Below are 24457 nucleotides of genomic sequence, written 5' to 3'. Positions count from 1 at the left end.
TTATTCTCTAACTATACACAAGTCTATAATGCACGCCAATAGAAACTATTATTAGTATTAACAAACCATGAATTCATCCTTTCTCTTTGTTATTATAAACATCAGAAAGATAATGTAAAGATTATACAGTATATATGGCACAACTAATTCTTACATACAGTACATATAAAAAATGACAGTTTATTAGGCACAGTATAATTTCCAAGACACTGCCAAGCCACTCTCAAAAGTAAGTTTCTACTGTAAATCCTAGTAGTCTAATATGTTACACAATCCTGTTATCAAGTTAACACTGTGCTGCTTTAATACACCATTGTGTATATAAAATGCCAGGGATCGTTTATGTGTGTACATGTACAGGTGCGTATGTGAGTGTGCGGAGGAAAGCTAGAACTAATGTTTGTAACAGTGATATTGGTGCTATATAGTTGTGTGCTTGTGTCTAAGTATGTGTTATGAGAAGAAAATAATGAGAATGGCAAGATGACCAACACAAGATGGACAACACAACTTGGAGGCAAGTTGGCTGACAAAAACACTGGTGGGTAAGCATGGCAAATGGCCAATGAGGGCAATGGAGGAGGGGAAGCATGGTCAATTGATAGATAGATAGTTTTAATATAGCACATCTTATTTATAAAACTTTGTCCTAGTGATGATGTAATCACAGGGCGGCAGGCTTCAGATCGATTGCTCCTTTACAAATTGCTAATGCCATCTGAAGGAGGGTTAGCTTCCAGGACCAAGTTTGGTAAATTAGCCAAGGCCACAGCAGATCCAGAGCAGGGCTCTGTCCTGGTCCTGCCAAAAAGGCCAGGCTACCAGCAGCAGGAAGTAGAGCAGTGCCCGAAGCACCTTTAGGACACTCCGGGCGGCTCTACAGCTTGCAGGGTGCATGGCAGGAACATCCCTTGGATGCTCTGAGCAATACTGAAGCAGCATTACAGACTGCAGGGGAACCATTCCAGGCACCCTGCAAGCCAAATGCAGGTTCTGTGTGGCAGCGGCGGTGCTATCTCCAGGACCCTGTTTCTTTGGTGGCAGCACAGCTTGCATATCCCGAATAAGGGCCTTAGACGGCAGTACCCATTGATAATAATTAGACTCTTTAGGCTTTTCTTATATAGGCTAGTTATTTAAATAATGCAAAAATACAATTTATGGATGATTTTAGGGGAAAACACTTCAAAATGCAGAAAAGGAGCATGCACATATGCTATTTAAATATATTTTTGATCTATATGCTATTAGTAGACCCTAGAGCCGCACTACGGACAGGTAAGTATAAGACTTATGGGTGCAGGGTGTGCGGTGTGTGCCCCACACACCTTGCACCCATTATAGATACGCCCCTGGCTACCGCACAGAATGCAAGGCTCTGTGGGCGGCCCTATCGTTGCCTAATGGCCCTTGCTGCTTGCTAGCAGGGTGCCTGGAACGGCACCTTGCAGCCAGTAACGATGTGGCAATGCCGCCTGTAGCGTCCTTTGGATACTATAGGTAGGCCCCTTGCCCTATATACAGTTGCAATGAATGTCTTCTAAAGGCACCAGGTCCTATTGCTTTGAATATCTATCTATCTATCTATCTATCTATCTATCTATCTATCTATCTATCTATCTATCTATCTATCTATCTTTAAGAACAGCGCTGCTCATATACATGTAGTGGTATAGCGATGGTGGTGCAATTGAACTAGCAGGGTCACTGGCCTCTGTAACGCCATCTCTCACTCACTCTCAGGTACATGTCCTTTTAGTATGTAGGACGGACCTAAAGACACACAGTTGGCTGTGCAGTAGCACACAAGGTTGGAGGTCGCTCCTTTGGCAGTCTGGGGTTCTAGCACCGGACAGAGAAAGCACAGGGCATATCACAAAGTATGCAACTATCAAAAATTTTGTCATCCTCCCCCTGCTTCATATTCCCTCTAGTGACTATTATATGCTTGTTTTGCACTTCATCATTAAATTATATTTAAATCTGGTTTTGGGGTGAATATCAAAAGTGGTAGCCCATCTCAAAAATGGACTTGTCATCTGATGTCTTTCACAGACCTTATCACTGCTGGACTTCAGATAATGTTGCCTTGTGATTGGCAGATTAAATAAGGGGCATATGTAGCAAAGCTTGATGTGAGATAAAAATGTGAGATATAAATCACCAACCAATCAGCTTCTAACTTACATTTTGCAGGCTGTGTTTACGAAATGCTAGTTTGGAGCTGATTGGTTGGTGATATATATTTCACAATTTTATCTCACATCAAGCTTTGATACATATGCCCCAAAGTGCAACAGAATATGGTGGCTCTATGTAAGTCAATTATTCTTCTACTACTAATAGTTAAGTCAACTTTTTTAATGTGAGTGATAAATATTTGCTTTACTTCTTCCCATAAAGGCGCTGTATTTAACTGGTGTTGTCCAACGGTTGCTGGAAAGTGTGTTAATAGTGTGTTAAAGTTTAATGATAGAATGTCCTCCCATCTGCTTACACTTCTAATCATTTTAACAGAAAATGATTAGAAGTATAACTGAGGCAGATGGGAGGACATTTATTCGATTACTAATTATTGTTATGACACTCAGTAAGATAGAGATAATTTTAGCAGCTCTTCGGCTGTTGTAGAGCTGGAGATACCAGCACCCTTGAGCTACAGCTTCTTGCTGCTGCTGCTACTGTACTTACACAGCAAGGACCGTAGTCAGCCCCCATAAGTTTACTTCTATCGCCAGGCAACGGGAAACAAGCTGTGCGCAGGCGCGGCTCTGTCTCCATGGTAACGGGTAACAAGCGGCTGTAGCTCAGTGTTTGAGACGAGAGCACTGCTCGGTGTGTGACCCTGGTACTGTCCCGCCTTGTGCTCACCGGACCTGTGGTATGTATAGTGTAATTACACTTCTATATGTATTGTACAGAAGGCTGCATTCATGGCATATACGACATTTATTAGTCAGTAGTGTGTTGTGGCACGAAGAGGAAGTGTCTATCGTGTGTGTGTCTAGTGTGTGTGTGTGTTCATTTTCAGAGTGGGATAATATAATATAGTAAGTAACTTTGTTCCTGCTTTTCCAACTTCCTATGCGAAGAATCAAAGGAATTTGCTATTGTTAATTCAGAATAGTTTTTACAATTGTAAAGTATGTGGGAAAAGCAGGAGCGCAATATTATCAACAGTTGCCATGTTTTGCTATTAGAGTAGAGAACCGAGAGATGTAAATGAAAGAGTTGCGCCAGGTCAGCCATTTCAAACGTATATGAAATAATAACATACCTGCCAACCCTCCCTGATTGTCAGGGAGACTCCCTGAAATAGCAGCAATCTCCCTGTCTCCCTGAAGAGTCTACCAATCTCCCTGATCGCACCTTACTCCCATTATGTAGCTGTTATATATTACAAAAAAAACTTAGATATATACATTCAAATGGGATCATTTATTTCATTTCCCTGCATTGGTTATAAGGCACAATGGGGGAGATGTATGAAGCCCAGAAGCGGTATCAGAGCACGTTATGATGTATGATCGGGGGTCTGGGCGGTAAACGAAAGGGGCGCTATGCGCCCCTGTCATTATCGGCGCTTCTGTCTACAAGATAGCAGCACCGATAGCCTGGGCCATGTACAAACGGTCACATCGCCTGACCGTTCGGCCCGCTGTAGCGGTCATTATCGACAGCTACAACTTGGCGCTAGCTTATCCCCATAGCAGACACAGCGCTGTCCCTTCTGCGGCGACTGCCGGCTCCAGGCTGCACGCGGGGATCTCGCGATACTTGCGAGATCCTGCGCATGCTCAGTGGAGCCGGCCGGGACTGACACACAGCCCGTCAGCACTAGGCTGATGCGCTGTGGTCTCTAGCGGGTAGAGCCGGAGGGGGGAGTTAACGCTCCCCCTGTCCGGCAGATGAGATGCTTATACATCTCATTGTTAGTGCTTCCTGCTTCGCCTAGGTAAAGAGGCAAAGCGGGAAGCGTTACAGCGGCACGTTAAGTGCCGCTATCATACATCCACCCCATTGATCCCTATGGCTACATGTATTTTCCGAAAAGTTTTAGTGTGTTTTCATCAACAAATAGATCTTACCGACTGCTTTTGGGCGCATTTACATTTGGATGTAATGGTGCATACACACGGTCAGATTTTTCTTCAAATCTGAACGATAACGATTTAAAAAATCGTTGAATCGTTCATTCTGAAGGAAAATCTGACATATCTGTCAGATCTGTCAGATGAACGATTTGAATGATGCGCGTTCCCGATGGTCAGATAACGATATCTGACATCTGATGTGTTTGCAGTCAGACTTGGACTATTCCTCGCTCAATCGTTCAAATCGTTCAAATCTTTGTTAAAATCGTTCAAATCGTTTATCTGACATCTGACAGATCTGACAAATCTGACCGTGTGTATGCTCCATAAGTCAATGTTATGACACGCCTCTCAGATGTAGCAGTACACGTCCCCTTTACCGCCACGCTCATAGGTGTTGCTTTCACAATCTCCCTGAAATGCTTTTTCAAAAGTAGGAAAGTATGAATAATAAACATGTTACATGTATACCAGCCTAACTCTGATATAATGGCACTGCAGTTTTAATGGCTGACCTGATAAACCCAGGTGAAGTCCTTTTGCAGCAGGCTGTAGTGCATTATTGTCATTGGCTGCCAAACTTTTATTTAGATTACAGAATAAAGATCTATCCTATATGTTTATCTTCTGCAATACAAATTTGGAAATGAGAGCTGTGACATAATATAAAACAATGGTTTTGATGTACAGAAAGTGCTAAACCCAGATGTGTTCCAAAAGTTAAATTTTTAAGGGCGTCCCCATCACTAAGTTAATTCAGCAGGATCTGCTTTATTTCAAAACACACAAACTTCAACAGTTAATTGCTTTTATTATATATACCCACACTCAGTTACCTTGAATACATAATTTTTATCCATTTAGAAGTTGAATCCAATTGCTACTTAAATAATTTCAGCAGGTATCCAGGCTAATGGTGCATACACACTAGACGATATGCTCCCTGAGCGATATCGTCTAGTGTGTCCCCGGCAGGCTGTGCTCAATGTCGTTCATGACATTGAGCACAGCCGCTGAACGATATCATTAGCGATATCGTTCAGCGCCGGGCTCTCTCACCCATTCCCTGACATGCAGCAACCTGACGAGGTCGTCAGGTTGGCCTGCATGTCAGCCCGATGAACGAGGATGACGAACGACCCGCGGGAACGCGCGTCGTCGTCATCGTTCATCTTTTTTTGTGTTAAAAATGGACGATAAAGTGGACGACTGAACGATAACGATATCGTTATCGTTCAGTCGTCCACTTTAATCGCCCAGTGTGTACGCACCATAAGGGGCCTTAGAGGAGCATTGTTTACTCTGAGGTTTGCAAAATAAAATCAGTAAAGATGCAATGTGCACAAGTGTATATACAGTATCACATGAAATTTTACCCCTTTAGATTAGAATGACCCCTTTCAATAAATTTTACTTTTCAGTTTTGCTCCAAAGATACTGCTAGTTTATGGCCTAAATTAATAATGAAAATTAGAAGACAACTGACTTTAGTACAAATGGAAAGCACAGAAAGTATAAAGAAAACAAATATAATAAATGTAGGCCCCATACATAATAAATGTAGACCCCATATTTTGGTTCTAAATCATTATCGTGTTTTGGTTTTGGCAAAACCACCCTCAAGTGTCTTGGTTTGGTTTTGGATTTCTTTACAAATTAATAAAAACAGCTAAAAACATGTAACTTGGGGGTCTATGTTTTAATGTACTGCTGAGATTATTAAGGATCCGTATCACAGTAAATATTTTAATTTTTAATGAAAATATTTTCACTATGTACAAAGTGTAACTTGCAGGAACAGCGGTTGTGGTATCCGCTATTCCTTCAAGTTACTGTATATCTCCAACATTTTGTTGAAGTCTTTGTGAATGCGCACAGTGTCAGTTTCCGACGCCAGCCGGATGCTGCGGGAGAGAAATCGGTAGATCTCTTTTTTGCTTGTAGGCCTCCATAGACTTTGAAGCAGTTGATGATGGTGTAAACGACCAGGGCCCAACTCCTGCTTTGCTTTTTGAAGTTTGGTACGTAGGGGGCTGATCATAATCCCTATTGATAAAAATGGGGACTGCGATCTGCAGCGCTAATTAGCACTTTGTCAGAGATTTCTGTGATTTAGTACTTAGCAACAATTCATAAAATTATGCAGAAACTGCATATTCTACATAATTTTATTAAAAAAAAAGCTTGATACATAGGCTCCTTAGACCTGTTTTTGTTCCTATAGTATTATTAACATCAATAATATTAATTTCCAGTCAATTTTGAACACCTCACAGCACCTGAAAGCATATGGGAGGGACTAAATGCAATCCAAAACACTTGAAATCCCATTTTCAGATCCGACTTCCAAACTTGACGAGAAGACCCAAGTCGGGACTCATTCCTGTTTAGAACCCCAAAGTGATCCGAGCTGGAACTCGGTTCGACTTGGAACCCCAAAGTTCGGGTATGTTCAGCTCTCAGCATAACCGAACCACTTATCTCTACTAAAAAGGTTCTGAAATATAAATTAAGGTAAAAAGTAAAAATCCACCGCAAGACTCTGTAATCCCTAATCTTTCCAAAACAAGGAATGAATGTAGTCATATATATGAGTGTACAACGCTGCATACGTAGGGGTCAGATCGTAGTCCCCATTGATAATAATGGGGACTGCGATCTGCAATGCTAATTAGCACTTTGCTGGAGATTTCTGTGAAACCTCCTGTATTGTGTTATTAGTACAGAGCAACAATTCATAAAATTATGCAGAAACTGCTGTTTCTACATAATTTTATAGCAAAAAGCTTGATAAATAGGCTCCTTGGACCTGTTTTTGTTCCTATAGTAAAAATCACCACAAGACTCTGCAATCTCCAATTGTTCCAAAACAATGAATGAATGGATGCAGTAAAATATATATGTGTACAACCTTGCTACAGGCTAATAAACAAACAATAACTGTATATTACCAACCACCATATGAAAGTGAATGGCTATATGCACCTTGGCTGAATCTTGAACATTAGTGTTTATCTTTCCATACTTACTCCAAAACTTATAAGTAGACTACATTCTCATGGCATGTCTCTTTATATTTTACTGTCTATCCACCTGTCACTCTGTCTTTCTAGTATTTAAATTAAAAAAGAACTAAAGTGCTTTAAAATGAAATTATTGTTTAAATTGTTGGTAGCTTTGCTTGCATGTAAATGCTTATATAACAGCGTCCAAGCCTTATAGCTATTTTCCAGTAGTTGAAAACTGATAATTATATTAGTTTATCTTTGCATATAACTTGGCCGTTTGTATGACTGTGCTTTTACACTTCTTTTAAAAGGTGACATCCCTATAAAGCAGCTGCTCCAATGGGCGTGGCACTGACCAGAGCTGCTCAGTGGACAAGCGCTGGTCATGGAACTGGCAAGCTGGAAATCACACCTCTGAATGAAGCTCTGCTAAACGACATCATAAAGTATGTGGAGGCTTTCAGCTCCCGGCATCCAGAAGAGGCAGAGTTTGTCTTCAGAGAACCTCTGGAATGGAAAACCAATTTGGAGCCATCGGCATTTGGGTCTGGTTATGATATTAGGTGAGGCTAGACCAAGAAAAAAAAGTAGTAATACTTAAAAAGCACACTAACGAGCCTAAATTACTGGCTTTTTTCTCAGCTAAAATGTCTCTGGCATTCAGTCTAATTTAACTCTTTCCTGTCGTATGAGATAGATATCACCAGCTGCACTTACTGTGGTTAGTTGATCCTGAGTTGACCTGGCTTATTATTTAGTAATCATATTTAATAAAAAAAAAAGACATCTTAATTTACCTAATCGCACCCTGAACCTCCGGTATTATAGTTTGCAGATAACTAAATGCATCTGGTTCAGGATTTTTTGATGGTAAACTTTAGAAGATATCTTCTTTAGTACCTCCTCTTTTAAGTTTTAGAATGTAAGCTCTCACGAGCAGGGCCCTCCTCCCTCATGTGCTTGTCCTTCCCTTACTCATACTATTATTTACTCCTAACTCCCCAAAAGGACACCTAACACCAGGTTGCTTACATCCTGCTGCCTGTTGAGTCTTATGATTAGTAATGCAGCAATGTTTATAAACCATGTCCTTATCCTGCATGGTTTTGTACTGTAAGTCACTGTTTTCTTGTTCGCTCACTTGTTCATGTACTTTGTAAAGTGCTGCGGAATCCTAGTGGAGCCATATAAATAAAGGATAATAATAATAATAATAATAATCAGGGCTGCCATCAGAAATTGTGGGGCCCGGTACTGACAAGATAAGCAGCCCGGCCCCGGGGTGCAGACGTGGGCGGAGCTACACTGGGGGGTGGGACACATCAATTGGTGCTTTAAAAAGTTTCAAACTTTGCGCTGTAGTTGTTGTTAGATTGAAATGCTAGATCATATATATATATATATATATATATATATATATTACAGTGAAAATGCTGGATCCACAGAAAAACCAGGGCAGGAAAGGCTGGCTGGATGGGGGGGCAAGGAAGGCTGGCTGGTCTAGGGGGGAGGCACAGGGCAGAGAAGGCTGACTGGAATGGCGGGGTCTGGGCAGGGAAGGCTGGCTGACTAGGGGGAGGTGGCAGGGAAGGCTGGCTGGACTAGGGGGAGGCACAGGGCATGGAAGGCTGGCTGACTATGGGGGGGACAGGGAAGGCTGGCTGGACTAGGGGGGAGGCACAGGTCAGGGAAGGCTGGCTGACTCGGGGGGACAGGGAAGGCTGGCTGAGTGGGGGGGACAGGGAAGGCTGGCTGAACTAGGAGGTAGGCACAGGGCAGGGAAGGCTGGCTGACTAGGGGGGGTACAGGGAAGGCTGGCTGGACTTGGGGGTAAGCACAGGGCAGGGAAGGCTGTAACGGGGGGGGCAGGGCAGGCAAAGCTGGCTGAAACAGCGGGGTGGACAGGGAAGGCTGGCTGGAACATGGGGGAGAGCACAGGGCAAGTTCAGGGAGTACCTGTCTTTTCAGCTGGCTGCGCTGGTGCAGCCAGCCAGGTAGAATTTGCGCTGACTCTTTTTCAGAGACAGAGGCCCGGGTGGCAGCGGTGCTGCAGCGGCAGCTAGGGACGGCAGACCAGGAGAATTCACATACAGCAGCTCTGATGGCATTTCAAAAGCCGGCAGTGAGACAATCACAGCTCGCAGACCGGCAGCCAGTCAAGAGCGGCCGCTCCTGATTGGCTGCCCTTCCGCAATCTCAGGCTGGCTTGTTGCCGCTGGCGTTGATTGTATGAATTCTTCCTGCATCCCTGTCTGCCAGTGTGGTGTAGCACCGCTGCAAACCAGGCCCCCCTCTCTCTCCCTTCCCTCCGGGCCCAGGACTTGAGGCCAGGCAGTCCCTCCCTGATGGCGGCCCTGTTAATAATAACTAAGTGGGAAACAAAACCCTCTACATATATAGGACTTGGGACCCACCCTCTGCAAAACTAACTTCATGGGGTATATTTACTAAAGTGCGGTTTTTAGAAGTGGAGATGTTACCCATAGCAACCAATAAGATTCAAGCTATTATGTTCTAGAAGGTGCTAGATGAGTGTTATGTAGAATCTGATTGGTTGCTATGGGCAACATCTCCACTTCTAAAAACCCGCACTTTAGTAAATATATCCCCATGAGGTATACCTGGTGAGTCTGCCCGTCTTTTTTAAAAGCGGCAGTAATTTAAAATGCACAAAACCAACCTGTTTTTCTTTCACAGCCTCTCGTACAGTGAGGTGCATGCATACTTCCAGTTTAAGGCAGACAAATCCGTAAATTAGAAAACTAGAAGTACTGAAAAATCTCAAGGGTTGCACTATGTTTTAGCTCAGTTTAATTTTCTAGAACCACAGATTTAGGGCTGTATTTAGTTAAAAATGAGGAATATTTATATAAAAAGAACTGCCAGGGCAGTGCACTCAAAAAGAACCTGTCCCGACGGAGAGAAAACTGTGGCGTGCTTCTTTTGCCATATCACAAACTTGAAAGACTGCAACATATGATTAAAGCCCAGTGCCCATGTGCCTACTTGTGCATGCTCAGAATGGCTGCAGAGGGAGCTTCTCACATCTTTATAAATACCGGACCTGCACAGCCCCTATTGCTACTCATGGGGGCTGCAGGTATATAACAAAAACGAAAAGGCAGAGAAATCTGTGAATTCTATGCACTATTCTGTTTACTACATACGCAGAAATAAAATAAAAATTCTCCCTCAAAATGCTGTATAAATCCGTTTTTTGCTTTTATAAATAGGCTCTGTAGAGTTTACACATTTATCTGTTTAATAATATCCCTAACTGGAGGGCTGTTGTAATGGTAGTTTATGGACTGAGATGCTATTATGGCTTCATACCTTTAGGCCAAGTCTCCCATTATACACAATATGTATATAAAATGGACATACTGTATGTAGAATAACACATTACATATTTATGAGACGCCCTCTACCGTAAACAATAGGGATATTAGAAGTATCCAAGGAGTTAGATTCCTATCTGAAAACACAAACTCACAGGCTAAAAGCTACTTTAATATAGGCTAATAGTGTCTTTTCATAATTTATATCAATGTATATGCCGTCATAGAAGACTAAAATATGTGTTCAAATAAGTGTTCAATAGTAGTACTTCTATTTCTGTTTTACAAAAGGTATTTATAGTGGAAACAGCCATATGGTGCCTCATGCCTCAGGAACGTGACTAACTCCTACAGGATTAATAGGATGATTCATTCTGAAGAGTAATAAATGAAATATTGTTTATTGCTAATGTGTATTGTTTATTAGCTTTCTAGTAAGTAATACAGTGGAAACATTTATTTCAACTTTTAAAGCTTGGATCCTATTGTGGATAGTAGGTGACATGTGCAGACACTGCAGTTCTCACCTAATAAAAAGATCCTGAAGACAAGATATCTGTTTTATGTGTAACATAAACAGAAGCAGAATTATGTGTATTATATCAGGCCCACTGCAATAAATTGTACCTTTTGTAGATAAAATATTAGGCGAGATTATTTAAGAAACATTGGAAACCTCCAGGTTTCCACAGGTCAGGTGGTTATTTTTATTCATTTGTCCGTTTCCATGCATTGTATACTAAAGCAAACTTTTAATTTGCTGCCATTCAAGTCAATATATTGCATTTCAATTCAATCAAAATTATTTTTGGAAAATTGCAACATTTTAAACTTAAGCTAGCTACACACGGTACAATATCACTAGTGATGTTCCGGGGGCGTGGCTGCCCAGACGGAGGCGTTCCCATGGGAACACCTACCGTCTGGGGCCGGCCCCACTGACATCACTAGTGATGTCAGTGGGAGTGCTTTTGGCTCTGATAGAGCCAAAAGCACTCCAGGGCTTGCGGCAGACGAGACCCTACCACAAGGGTCTCGTCGCAAGCCCGATGGTCGCGATGGTCTTGACCATCGCGACCATCATTTTGGCCGCTCGCTATAGCTGTGGGTTGTCACCCACAGCTATGCGAGCGGCCAGGAGGCCGCTCCAAAAAGTAAGAGGGACGGCCCTGATTCAGAGCAAGCGGTCTGTCAGAGTGTCCGGTTCTGAATCAGGGCCAGAGTGCAAGGCTCTGCGGGCGGCACCATTGTGTTTCCCCAGGCCATTGCTTCTGGCTAGAAAGGTACTTATAACGGCACCCTGCATCCAGGATCACTGTTGCGGTGCCACTGGAACATCCTTAAGACGCTCCAGACAGGCTCCCTTGCAGTGTGTGCAGCTGATTTGGAGCGTCCTCAAGATGCTCCAAGTCAGTCCTGCACCCAGCGGTGCTACCTGCCCCTCCCCCTCCATGCGGAGTTGGCACAGGGTGTGTTTAAGCCCTGTTATGACCTTGAGCATGATCAATGAAGAAAGCTCTAGTCCTATCAGCTTCAAAGGCGTCTCTTCGATCAACAACAACATGTATTTCCACAAGGTCTCAGTCACCCACAATTGATATTTCTACTGACAGGCATATCTGTGTCTCTGTGCTGTGCTCAGACTCCATATGAGCGCTCTGCCCTCTATGAGCACTAAGTGGCGCAAGTGACAGATCCTAATATGGGCGTAAGGCAGGGGTGGGGAACCTTTTTTCTGCCGAGGGCCATTTTTATATATATAACATTATTTGCGGGCCCAGTGCAGACCACGCCCCTCCGTGTGACGTCACACAGGGGTGGGGTCACAATCGCCGGTGATTACAGCAATGCCCGGAGCATCCTCAGGATGCTCCGGGGAGCTGTAAGGGCAGCGGTGTTACAGTTGCAGGTGGTACTGCTGCATAGATTCTGGCTGCAGGGTACCATTCTGCCATAGCCAGATGAGGCTAGCAGAAAATAGCTTCGAGGGCCAGACCAAATGATTCCACGGGCCTTATATGGCCCCCGGAACTGAGGTTCCCCATCCCTGGCGTAAGCGTATACATTTTTTTGTGGGCATGCACAGTTCACATTTTTGGATTTTACTTTAAGCAAACAGACAAATGGTCATCTCATTGAGAGCCCCAATAGATTTTTCCTATTTACACCTATTTGACAAAGGTAACAGCGCACAATTTGTCTAAATAAATGTGCTTATATGGTTTAGACTCTTTGGGGCGTTTCAATTAACCGCAAGGTGAAAGTTGGTGCCGGAGCTATTCAATTCAGCGCGCTGTTTAGACCGACTATAGCAACTTAAGTCGGAGAATGCTGATTCTAGGGTCTCAACCTGGGTGTTTAGTCACGAGAACCAGCATTCTCCGACTAAAGTGCCAGGTGTTATCGCTGCGCTAGGCTGGCGAACAGGCTCACGGACGGCACTTTAGTCGATTTCTGTTCGCACCCTCAGGAGGGTGCAAGAAGTAATCCTTTAGTCAGACTAACAGCTCGCTAAATTGACTAGTTCCGGGAACTCCTATTAACATCACCCCCTTGTTGTCACCCCGACTTTCTTGTGCAAAGGCTTGTGTCAATTATGAAAGAAGAGTATTTTTGGTCATGAAAAATATGGTGAAATTTGGGTCAGTAAATAAGCTTTCTGGCGTTGTATGGGTCATATTCAATTAGGGGCGAGAAAAGCAAAAATCCCGCACCTGCGAGGTTTTTCAGTTAGGTGTTTTTTTTTTTTGAGCGCCGGGAGCGCCGGGAGGTTTTTATTCTCGCACCTCCAGGGCAAGTCTGATTTTGATTTTTGTTAATTTTAGGAAAAATCAGCGGGACTTGCTCTGGGACCCCGACGGCACCCCCCCCTGAGGACTAATTAAGCAATTGGAAGTTTTCAATTAGATTTATTAGTCCTTAATTACTTACCTTCTGTAGCGCTGTCTTCTGCATCCAGTGTCGGAAGCCGGGTCTTCTACAGCAGGGTGAGTATGTCAGTGTGTGTGAGTGTTTTAGTGTTTGTAAGAGTGTATGAGTGAGTGTGTGTGTGTGTGTATGAGTGTTGTGTGTGTGTGGCCCCCGGTGTGTGTGCCCCTCCAGTGTCTATGTGCCCCCCCGTAATGGGCGCTGGGAGAACTACATCTCCCAGCAGCCCTTGCTCCTCCCACCAGCGCCTGGAGCATCCCAGCAGCTCTCGGGACCCCCAGCAGCACGCACCCTCTCCAGTGAGAAGATGGAGGTGAGGCCATCAGGAGCCGTGGAGACCCCCGGGCAGGTAAGTGTAGAATTTTTTTTTTTTCAACCGGCGCAGTGTTTTCAGATCTGAAACCCTGCGACCGCTTTTTTTAATTGGTTACCGCGGGTATCAGAGCGCAAAATTGGGTGCGAGGGGTGCAAGATTTTTACCTCGCTAAACATTCCGCTCGATTGAATATGTCCTATGTGTTACATACTGTACATGTCTGGCACACTCATTGCATAATGCAAACTGTGACTAGGCCCGGCGTCAGGTGGGGGACTAGGGGCACACCTGTGCCGGGTCCCGAGGTTCTGAGGGGCCCCGAGGGCTCAGGGCAGTGGCGTAACTACGGAGGGTGCGGTTGCTATGGGACACAGCGGATCGCACCCCTTGCACCCTCCATTTGCCGGTTACCAGCGGGCACCTGGCTCCTTCTCTTCTCTCTCCGCCCGGCACCAGCGGCAGCCGGAGGATGGAGCTCACTCTTGAGCTCCGGCTTCCGGGTCCCGCAGTGCACTATGGGAGTGATGTCATGACTCATGTCACTCCCATAGTTCCGAGGAGCAGGCGCCGGGGACTGACGGCAGCAGGCACTGGAGCGGGGTTTAAGGTAAGTATTGTTTATTTTTTGTGTGTGTATGTCGGTATGCGCTGGGGGGGGGCTTACTACTGGGGTCGTAATATGGGGGCACTATGGAGGCATTACAGGGGTCTGCCTTACTACTGGGGCATAATATGGGGGCATTACAGGGGCATGCCTTACTACTGGGGGCATAATATGGGGGCACTACAGGGGGCATTACAGGGGCCTGCCTTACTACTGGGGGCACTACAGGAGCCTGCCTTACAACTGGCGGCATAATATGGGGACACTACATGGGGCATTGCAGGGGGTATACAATTGGGAAGCCGGCTGACTTAATGCCGGCTTCCCGAATGTCATATCCCAGCGAGGGATGAAATGCCGGGCGTCTAGATGTAGACGCCTGACATTTCCCCGACGCCGGGAGACCTGCGCCCGGCATCCCGATCGTATCTATCTATCTAGATAGATAGATAGACAGATAAAGATATAGATATATATATATAGATATATGTACATACAGGAATGTGAGCGCCAATTGTGCTTGTATAACCTTGTATAAATAATGTGCTAAAATATAAAGTGCAAAGTGAATAAATGTAATAATGAGCTCCCAGAAATGACTATCTGATTGCCATATTTCAATAAGTGTTAGCACAATGCATAAATGTGTAAAATATACGTGAATAAATAGATATATATCTATATATGATAAAAGGTGTATAAAATATAAAAACAAATTTATTTATAAAAACCAATGCTTTTTACCTTCTCTCATGAACTTACCAGTTTCCATAATCAGATAAGCCTATCTTAATCTCATTTACTTGTATCTTTTAAAAAAATTTTTTACCCTTGTAATAGCACAATTTTATGTTGTTTGTATAATTTTCCCTTTTTATAAGGTAAAAAGCATTGTTTTTTATAAATAAATTTGTTTTTATATTTTATACACCTTTTATCATATATAGATATATATCTATTTATTCACATATATTTTACACATTTATGCATTTTGGTAACACTTATTGAAATATGGCGATCAGATAGTATTTTCTGGGAGCTCATTATTATATTTTTTCACTTGGCACTTTATATTTTAGCACATTATTTATACAAGCACAATTGGCGCTCACATTCCTGTTCCATTAATTTTATTTGTTTTTGTGTATCAGATCACCACTGATACATTTTCTACTGGTTGAGCTGACACCCATATTTGCAGGGAGTGCTTGATATTTTTAATTTATATATATTTATAGTAAAATAAGATACAGAGAGTGGACCTATAACAAGAAGTCTCTAGACTGGATTGGCGCTGTAATCTTCATTTTCACATATGTACATACAGATCTATATATACTATATATGTATATGTCTATATATGTATGTATATTTATTATTTATACATATATGTATATATGTTTCTATATGTTGATGACGAAACGCGCTCCCACGCATCGTCAGTGACATCCTGCATGCAGATCCAGTAGGCAATTTAGTTAGCGGGGCCATGCGCCGAATGCAGCATGGCCCTGGCTGTCACTGCAGGCATCGGCAAGGGGTAGGGATCGACGGGGGGCCCCAGAAATATCTGTATAACGGGCCCCAAGATTTCTGTTGCCGGCCCTGACTGTGACCTGTGATTTATCCCTTATAATACAGTACTGACTGCAGCTTGGCACTCATCCTATCATTTCAGTGACACCATGGTGAAGTCTGAAGATAAAGACGAAGATAACAACCCATTGCTCCTCCTGGCTTCTTCTACAGTGAAAATCAGGAGCTTTAAACACTTGTCACGTTTTTTACAGCTTGCCCGCGATAAAAAGTTAAAAGAAACCCAGGCTTGCTTGGAAGGTTAGTCACTTTACTGCACTTATGTGTAGAACAAAGTAATTACATCCTGCATATACGTGTAGCATGCCATGAACATGTTCTGTAGGGCTCATTCTCAGTAATTACTTGTCCTCATGGGTCTTTTTTTTTTCTCTCTCGAGTCCTAAGGTGCCTTTTTATTCTAAAAGTTGTGGTCAGTCCTCTGAGAATGTAGCTATCTAAGAAGTGGGTAATGCAGCAGATATCGGATATACCCCTTTAAACGATTGCAGCAGCAGTCCCCATAGCTTTCTATGGGGGTTGCGATAATGCACCATTTACCAGTCTCCAAAAAGCTTGATTTTTGGAGCTTGTCCCCATTAGCTAACTTCATCTTTAGATGTCTTTAGCCATGGTAACCTATAGGCATTTTTTCTGAAAGGGACCTGAAGGATGCCTCTCCAGTAATTGCCTCTTGCGGCCTGGTGGTCTCACAGGGACCCAGAAGTAAAGTCATGGGGCATATTTACTAAAGTGCAGGTTTTTAGAAGTGGAGATGTTGCCCATAGCAACCAATAAGATTCTACTTAACTTTTATCTAGCACCTTCTAGATGACAATAGCTAGAATCTAATTGGTTGCTCGGGGCAACATCTCTACTTTTAAAAACTTGCACTTTAGTAAATATACCCCATGGTGTAAGCTACCTTTTAGACTTCCCTGACACAGGGTCTGATTCAGAGGTGGACGCATTGTTGATGTCAGATGCAACTGGCTAATGTTTTCAGTCTGGGCATGCATTAGAGCCACACTGCGCTGGCGTCCCCATGGTAACCACCGGGGAGAGAGGGAGCAGAGTAATCTATTGTGGATTGTGATTTTTTTTATGCAAATACTATTTTTTTAAAACCATCAGGAGAATACAAGTAAAATGTTACACTGAAATTGCAGTAGACACATATTAGTCGTAAACAAATGGTACCAAACGGTAACAAGATCAAAATATGTAAGACCAAAGGCTCATGATTAACCTTTTATTAATAAATCGGGGAGGGAGTCGGCGAGAAGGTTTGGGGCTAGGGATTGGGGTAGAGGGAGGCGAGTGTGTGTGTGTGTGTGTGTGGGGGGGGGGAGGGAGTCATCATGTGTGTAACAGCTCCAGAGAGAGTGCTAACACTGGCAGGTACCAAGGTTTCCACGTACAGAGGGCAGGGTCCAAATCATAGATGAAGGTCCATCGAGCCCATGTTTTAGGAAAGTGTGAGGATTTTCTGAAAGCACTAGACATTTATTCCATTTGATACGTGTACAAACACGGCTGCAGACTGTGGCATTGGTGGGATGAAAGGGTTTTTTCAATGAAACTGCAATAAGGCATGTGCCGCATTAAAGATATGCCTAGGCAATTTATGGACATGCTTGAGAAAGTCTGGAACAAGGAGAGGTAACATTATGTGTCTAGGGTCAGATGGAATTAGTCGACTTCCACCCAAAATGGTATAAATGTAGGGCAGTATCACCAGGTATGCAGGATTGATCCCGGAAAGGTAGAATTCCTCCAGCAGGTATCTGAAATGATAATGCTGAATCTAGTAGGAATGTAGTACCACCAAGATAGCATTATATAAGGGTTCTCCTTAATGCAAACATTAATGTAGAATTTCGCAACCTCTTTGAAGATGTCCCACCACTCCCTTTGGTCTAAGGATACACCAAAATTAGCTTAACATTTAGTATCAAAGATTATTTACCACTGTTTGGATAGGTAGGAGAGTAGTGTACAGCATAGATATAAGGCCCTTTAAGGAATGTTTAGAATTGCAGAGTTTTTTTTAACGAAAACTGTGGTCTACTTAGGAGGGTAGCCTTAAAAAGTGGAAGACATGCCTGCCCTGCTAACACTGATGGAATTATCCTCTGCATCAGCCTTGCTGATTTCTAGATCAGAGAATTGAGGGAAGACCCCTTGTGAAGAAAGATTGTTTAGTATTAAAATGCCTGCTCTGCAACATACTGGTGACATATGAGGCTAAAGGGCTTGGGGGAAGGCTGAATTACTCATAGAGGAATAACTGGTGATGGGGAGGGAGATAAGTTAGCCATTTTGATACATTGTCTCCAGACAGAAATGAAGAAGTGGAGGACAGAGTGTGTGCTCAAAGAAGGAGGGAGTCCCGTGTATGGTGGCAATCAAAGCAGGGAGCAAATAGGAAAGCCACAGATCACCGACGTATCAGTGTCCACTCACATTCTAATACCTGGGGTAGAATGGCACTAGACCAGGGGTGGGAAATAAGCAGCCCGCCAGCTGTTGATGAACTACACATCCCAGTATGCCTTGCAATAGTTTGAGCATGGCCAAATAGCAAACATGGCATGCTTGGATGTGTAGTGTTACAACAACTGGGGGGCGCTTTTTGCCCACCCCTGCACTAGGGATATTGCGTAAGGTGAGCAGAATAATAATATCTTCAAAAGTTGGAGATGTCAAGGCCACCTGCTGCGGTAGAATGCGGGCCCGAATTTGAGACTTCCTTTCAGCCCAGTGAAACGCATTATTAATTGCTGAAGGGAGGTGAGAAATGAAGAGTGCATACTGATGGGCATTGTGTGGAAGAGACATTCATTTTGAGATGATACGCCTCATCAACAAAATAATGAGGTTGCTCTATGGTTCAAGGGGGTAAATCTACTAAGAATTGGGATTGTCCCGATTTGCAAAGTGATTGATCTCGCTGGAATTTGCCTGAACTCGGGTGATTTAATCTCTTTTTATCTCTCAAATTTACCAACAGGCGATTTGAGGCTAAACGAGTTTGCCGATGGTGATGTAGGTCAAGATTTTCGGGTGATTTGTAAACAAGCTCGAGTGAGTTATGTAACCCGAGATTGCAGTGATTTCTCTCTGCACAACTCTCCCTAGCATGCTTGTGTTGTACCTGTAAAAAACGGGTTAATGGTTAAAAAAAAATGACGTGAGATCCCCCCCCAAAAGACTAACCAGCCCCGGACTTGCCTGCTAGTCCTTGTTCTTAAAATTACAGGGAAAAAAATGTGTAGGACTCCACAGTAATTTAAAATACAGCACCAGGCAACAGAGACAGAGCTGGTTTTAAATATATGGAGAAAAAAAAATGGTGTGAGGTTTATATTTAAAACCAGCTCTGGACCGTTTCTAGCTGGGGACTGATGCCACAGCCAGGTATGAATTCCTATTTAACCTTTATACCATAAAGTCGCTGTTTAGCGTTGCGTACGCATATGAAATAATCTCTTTCCAGACTTTGAGTGTGGTTCCAAAGCACAAAAGTTATTATTCACCTAAAAAGCATATAGTTACACGCCTTGATCTATAATACAATTAGCACAAAGGTTATACAAAATACAAGGTACAGTCGATACATATGCATGCACTCTGGAACCAGATTTCCCGGCATCAACTATGAAACCTCCGCCAACAGAAAGAAAACGATGACTAACTACCAAATCTAGAGTGCTTGCATATGTACCCTTGCAGAGACAGGCAATACAATAGAACGAGTTGGCATAATCCCATTGGTTCTTCCTCCTGGTTCTTCTGTTACGATACAGTTCATAGGTCAGTTTGTATTGTAATAGTTTATCCCTCCAACAGCTCTTTGTGTGCGTTTTCCTGCCGAAGAACAAGTCTAAACTGGCTTATAAACATTACATTACAGAGTACATTTCAATGCCTATCTCCCTATGATCCATAATTTGCAGACGCATGTTGCGATCCCCTTGCCGATGGAACCGGAAATCTGCAAATAAACAGTGGTTTAGAATACCACCAAACACAGTCTGCTTATCATGTACTAAACCCTAGATATCAAATACCTGCATTTCACAATAGATTTGATAACATATAAAACCTTTAATATTAACCTAAATGCTAGGGAACCTTCTTGTGTAAGTATGCAATGTGTCAGTGTGGGGATATTGCGTGTAGTCGCTAATATGCGTGGTGCGTTTTGTGTGCAGAGTGTTTTGATAAACAGCGCAACTGTGCACTGTGCGTCTTGTATATTATATGTATGATTTAATGTGAGTATGGGGTATGGTAGGACTTTTAACGATATGCGGTTGCAATGTAGTTGCACAATGTTAATAATAGCAATTTAGCATCGCACACAATGGTTTCATGCTGACGACGCAAGATGGCATCATCAGGGGCAACATAAAATGGCGTCGCCCGATATTAACTTAAGATCTGGTCTCAGTCAATCATCCGCCTTCGACAGTCCACCCTTTGATAGCAAACAATACGCTATCACACTCTGGTATTAAATTTATTTTTTGTCTTACACTATGACATATTATTTAATGTTATATTATGGGTTGGCACAAGGTGGTTCTTAAACCATCAATAATGTGTCTCTGGGAGGGACATAAAACTACCCTTATACGCACACCGCGGATCTTGGAAGATCATGGGAAAGATGTGGGGATGCACCTAACCTATAAAGGAAGTTTTGAATGGGATAGGGACTTACATTATTTAAGATGTTTAAAATAACATTTCATAATACATTTCATGCATGGCTAAATCTATACATCATCTGACGGTACATTCTAGTTCAGGGTTGTAATGCAGTTCTTCATTTACCTTGGTATTCATACTATCATTGCTTACCACCATCATGATTTCATTCTTACGGTTTACTTTAGCATTACATTTTCCACATTTCAACACAGCAGGAACACACCTGACACATATGCCAATTACTAAGATGAAAACCAATATAAGGATCAGGAGTTTACCTATGTTAGCAATTATTTCCTGGACCCACTCTCCTAGACCGGAGAACCATTTCACTGGGTCAAACCAAGAAGCCCATTCTTCTACGTTCTGCTCTACTTCAGCCACTGAAGCATCACGGTTCTTCCAAAATTCCCACTTCACCTGCAGAATTTCGTCCATCTTCCGGTCTATCACCTCCTTAGGATGATAAGGCAGAATTCTTAGACCGTCAGTTTGTGATAAAACAGATATAGGTTTATTAAAGCAATACCTCCACTATTCTGCGCAGAGTAACGTGGAGGGGTTAGCACATGGAGTATCAGTCAGATCCCTCTGGCAATGTACCAGTAAATAAGGGATTATATACACAACAGTTACATAAATTACAAAATCATTAACAAGAGGGTGTTTCCATGTATATTACAATCGAGATATTTGATTGGTTGATGCATAGGGAAAGGGTTGTGACAATATACAATAATGCATGTAACGGGGTTGGGTTTCTTAGTGAATGAGTAATTAATATCAGATGTTGAGTCTGTGATCTTTGACATCTTATGCTCTAGTCATCATGACATCTTAGATGAAATCTTCTCGAAAGGTTGGGGTTGTCTCTTCAAGCAAACATGAAAATAGGCTCAAATGTATCACGCCACAGTCTGACAGACTTCCAACTTCACATATCATGTAGTCCACAGTAAAAGACAGTTTTATTACTTATTTTCTGATTATAAAAGATATTTTAACCCATATCCATCTGAATCACTGTAAAAGCTACAAACACATATATTAATATACAACCTAAATAATTCCTTTATTTCAGGCAATACTGACTCCATTTTTATTTAACATCAACAGGGGTCACTAGTATTATTTGTAATATACGTGCAGCACTTGACACCAAATTGGCTGGCCAAAGTTACACAATACCCTCCAGTGACAGCTGTTAAATAATTTAACACTAGCCTATGTTGCACAAGTTCTTACTTATAAGCTTGTAACTCCCTACCTGTATACCTAAACGTGTCATCATACATCTCGGGGATATTATCAATTAATTTAGCAAGATCTTGAATATATCTGAAATTTAGAGTACCCCGAGTGATCCTGGTAGGATCCAGTGCTACTAAAACTTGAAAGCCAGTTGTTTCACTAATCAATTGTGTGGCTTTATGTACATCACCAGATATCATGTTTCTTTTGACACTGTATTCATAATGCGTATGAAGATATGGGGATGGTGTGTTTTTATGGATACCAAGCATTTCACCATGTGTAAGGGTTATAACTTCTGGAACTACTCTTCCTAGATAGCATAAACCTTCTGAACTCGGAGAGAGCCACTTATACGCTTTCCTTCCACAAATAAAATACACATCATCAGGGAGTACATAAGGCATAGTATGCATCATAATCATCCATAATCCTCTAAAGGACCACCCACCCCAATACTGGTTATACTTAGGCTGGCACTGTTGGATGCATCTCTCATTGACTAGGGACCCACAAAACTCACACATACAATAATCCTCAGACGATAGACCTTCACACTGTCTCCGAGTTTCCAAAATAACAGATCTCTTAACAATTACTGTACTGGGTTTGGTCAGATACTCCCCCGATTGGTTTAGCACTCCTTCTCCCAACTCCACTCCATTGATATCACCATCAGCTCTCCTTTCCGTCATCTGTTCTCTGTCACAGAAACCAGAAATCCCGAAAAACAAACTAGGATGATGAGAACTCTGGAAGAAGACACAAACGTAACCCCAGCATACCACTCCATTGTTGGATCAGTGATCTACAAATTTCTTTAGCTCAGATGTCTCACTGCGACTTTTAATCCTCCTGGAACAGACTCGCAATTGACAGGTCTACATTATCTGCCTCGACTCCGGCTTGTCTCTCCACCGGTTGGTTGACCTTCTTGCAGTGAGTGGAATGGACCCAGGTATTTCTCTCTGCCACTTTCAAGGAAGTTGTACTCTTCAGCAACACTTGATATGGACCTTCCCACAGATCTGTCAAACAACCTGAACGCAAGAAATTTCTGATCATAACAAATTCTCCAGGTTCAACATCATGACAGTTTGTTTCTGGCATATCATGTGGCAACAATTTCAGTTTCTGCTGTTGCTGCTTCAACTGTTTACTCATTGTTATAAGATACCTTACAGTAACCTCGTTTTTACTTTTCAAATGTTCCTGCGGACTTATAATCAAATGAGGTTGTCTACCAAACAGTATTTCAAAGGGGGACAGATTGAGGGGGGGTCTAGGAGTTGTCCTGATACTATGAAGGACAAGTGGTAGTGCTTCTGGCCACCCCAGTCCAGTTTCTGCCATGATCTTACTTAATTTATTTTTAATAGTACCGTTCATCCTCTCCACCTTGGCGCTGGCTTGTGGTCAGTAAGGGGTGTGAAGTCTACTTTTAATACCCATCAACTTACACATGTTCTGGAAGACATCACCTGTGAAATGAGTACCCCTATCACTTTCAATAATTCTAGGGATGCCGTATCTGCATACAAATTCCTGAACAATCTTTTTAGCAGTAAACACAGCATTATTAGTGGCAGCTGGATATGCCTCAACCCATTTAGAAAACACATCTGTACAAACTAATACATACTTAGGATTCCTGCAGGGTGGTAATTGGATGAAATCAATTTGTATTAGCTGAAAAGGTCCGTCTGTCGGAGGAACGTGGGATGGCTCGGTTGGTATTGTTTTTCCAATGTTCTACCTTAAGCATGTCAAACAGGACATTGCCCTCTTTTCAGCTTGGGAAGAGAAACCTGGTGCACACCAATATGCCCTGACCAACTTGCACATACCTTGCTTTCCCAGGTGAGTCAGACCGTGCGCTGCCTCAGCCAAGCTTGGGTAGTATGCCTTGGGTGCCACCGGATTACCTTGTCCATCTCTCCAGAGGACTCTTGCCCACATCCCTTGGATCTCCAGACTGCCTTTTCCTGAATGGAACACAAATTTTGCATCTCAATTCATTTCTGCATATCAATCTTTTGGAAAACCATCATCATTTGATTAATTGGCATATTTACTCTTAAACCTGCTGCCCATTTGGCAGCTTCCCCTGCCCTGTTATTGCCCAGTGACACTGGATCATCTTCACATGTATGGGCTTTACACTTAATGACGGCTACTGCCTTAGGCATTTGGATAGCTGTCAATAGTCCTTTTATATGTTTTGAGTGTGCGACTGGTGTGCCTGCTGCTGTCATAAAATTTCTTAGACGCCATAGAGCACCAAAATCATGTGCTACCCCGAAGGTGTACCTAGAGTCAGTGTAGATATTATCACACTTGCCATTTGCTAATTCACATGCTCTCCTTAGTGCCACCAGCTACGCCACTTGGGCCGAGTGAGGTGGACCAAGGGGTTCGGCTTCTATGATGTCTTCGTCATTTACAACAGCATAACCTGTACATTACTCTCCAGTGTCAGTTTGTCTATGACAACTCCCATCCGTGTAAAATGTCACATCTATGTTTTCTAAAGGTGTATCACGTATGTCAGGTCTTGCAGTAAAGGTCTGATTTAAATATTCCATATAGTCATGTGCATCAGTATACCTGCAAAACTCACCTTC

The 24457-nt window shown here is 42.7% G+C and overlaps 1 protein-coding gene across 1 annotated transcript in view; it reads left to right on the top strand.

The window, feature by feature from the left end:
• The first annotated feature begins 2802 nt into the window (after nucleotides 1–2802).
• The window catches only part of ODAD2 (outer dynein arm docking complex subunit 2), a 200311-nt gene continuing 178656 nt past the window's right edge, over nucleotides 2803–24457 (top strand). The window contains exons 1-3 of the mRNA XM_088447790.1: nucleotides 2803–2881; nucleotides 7414–7665; nucleotides 15967–16124. Of these exons, the coding sequence (XP_088303916.1) occupies nucleotides 7442–7665; nucleotides 15967–16124 (382 nt within the window). The 5' untranslated portion in view covers nucleotides 2803–2881; nucleotides 7414–7441. The remainder of the gene's footprint in view (nucleotides 2882–7413; nucleotides 7666–15966; nucleotides 16125–24457) is intronic.

This window comes from Taudactylus pleione, unplaced genomic scaffold (genome assembly GCF_031769625.1).
Source record: "Taudactylus pleione unplaced genomic scaffold, aTauple2 ptg000439l, whole genome shotgun sequence".
NCBI lineage: Eukaryota > Metazoa > Chordata > Amphibia > Anura > Myobatrachidae > Taudactylus > Taudactylus pleione.
This window is presented reverse-complemented; position numbering and strand designations above follow the sequence as displayed.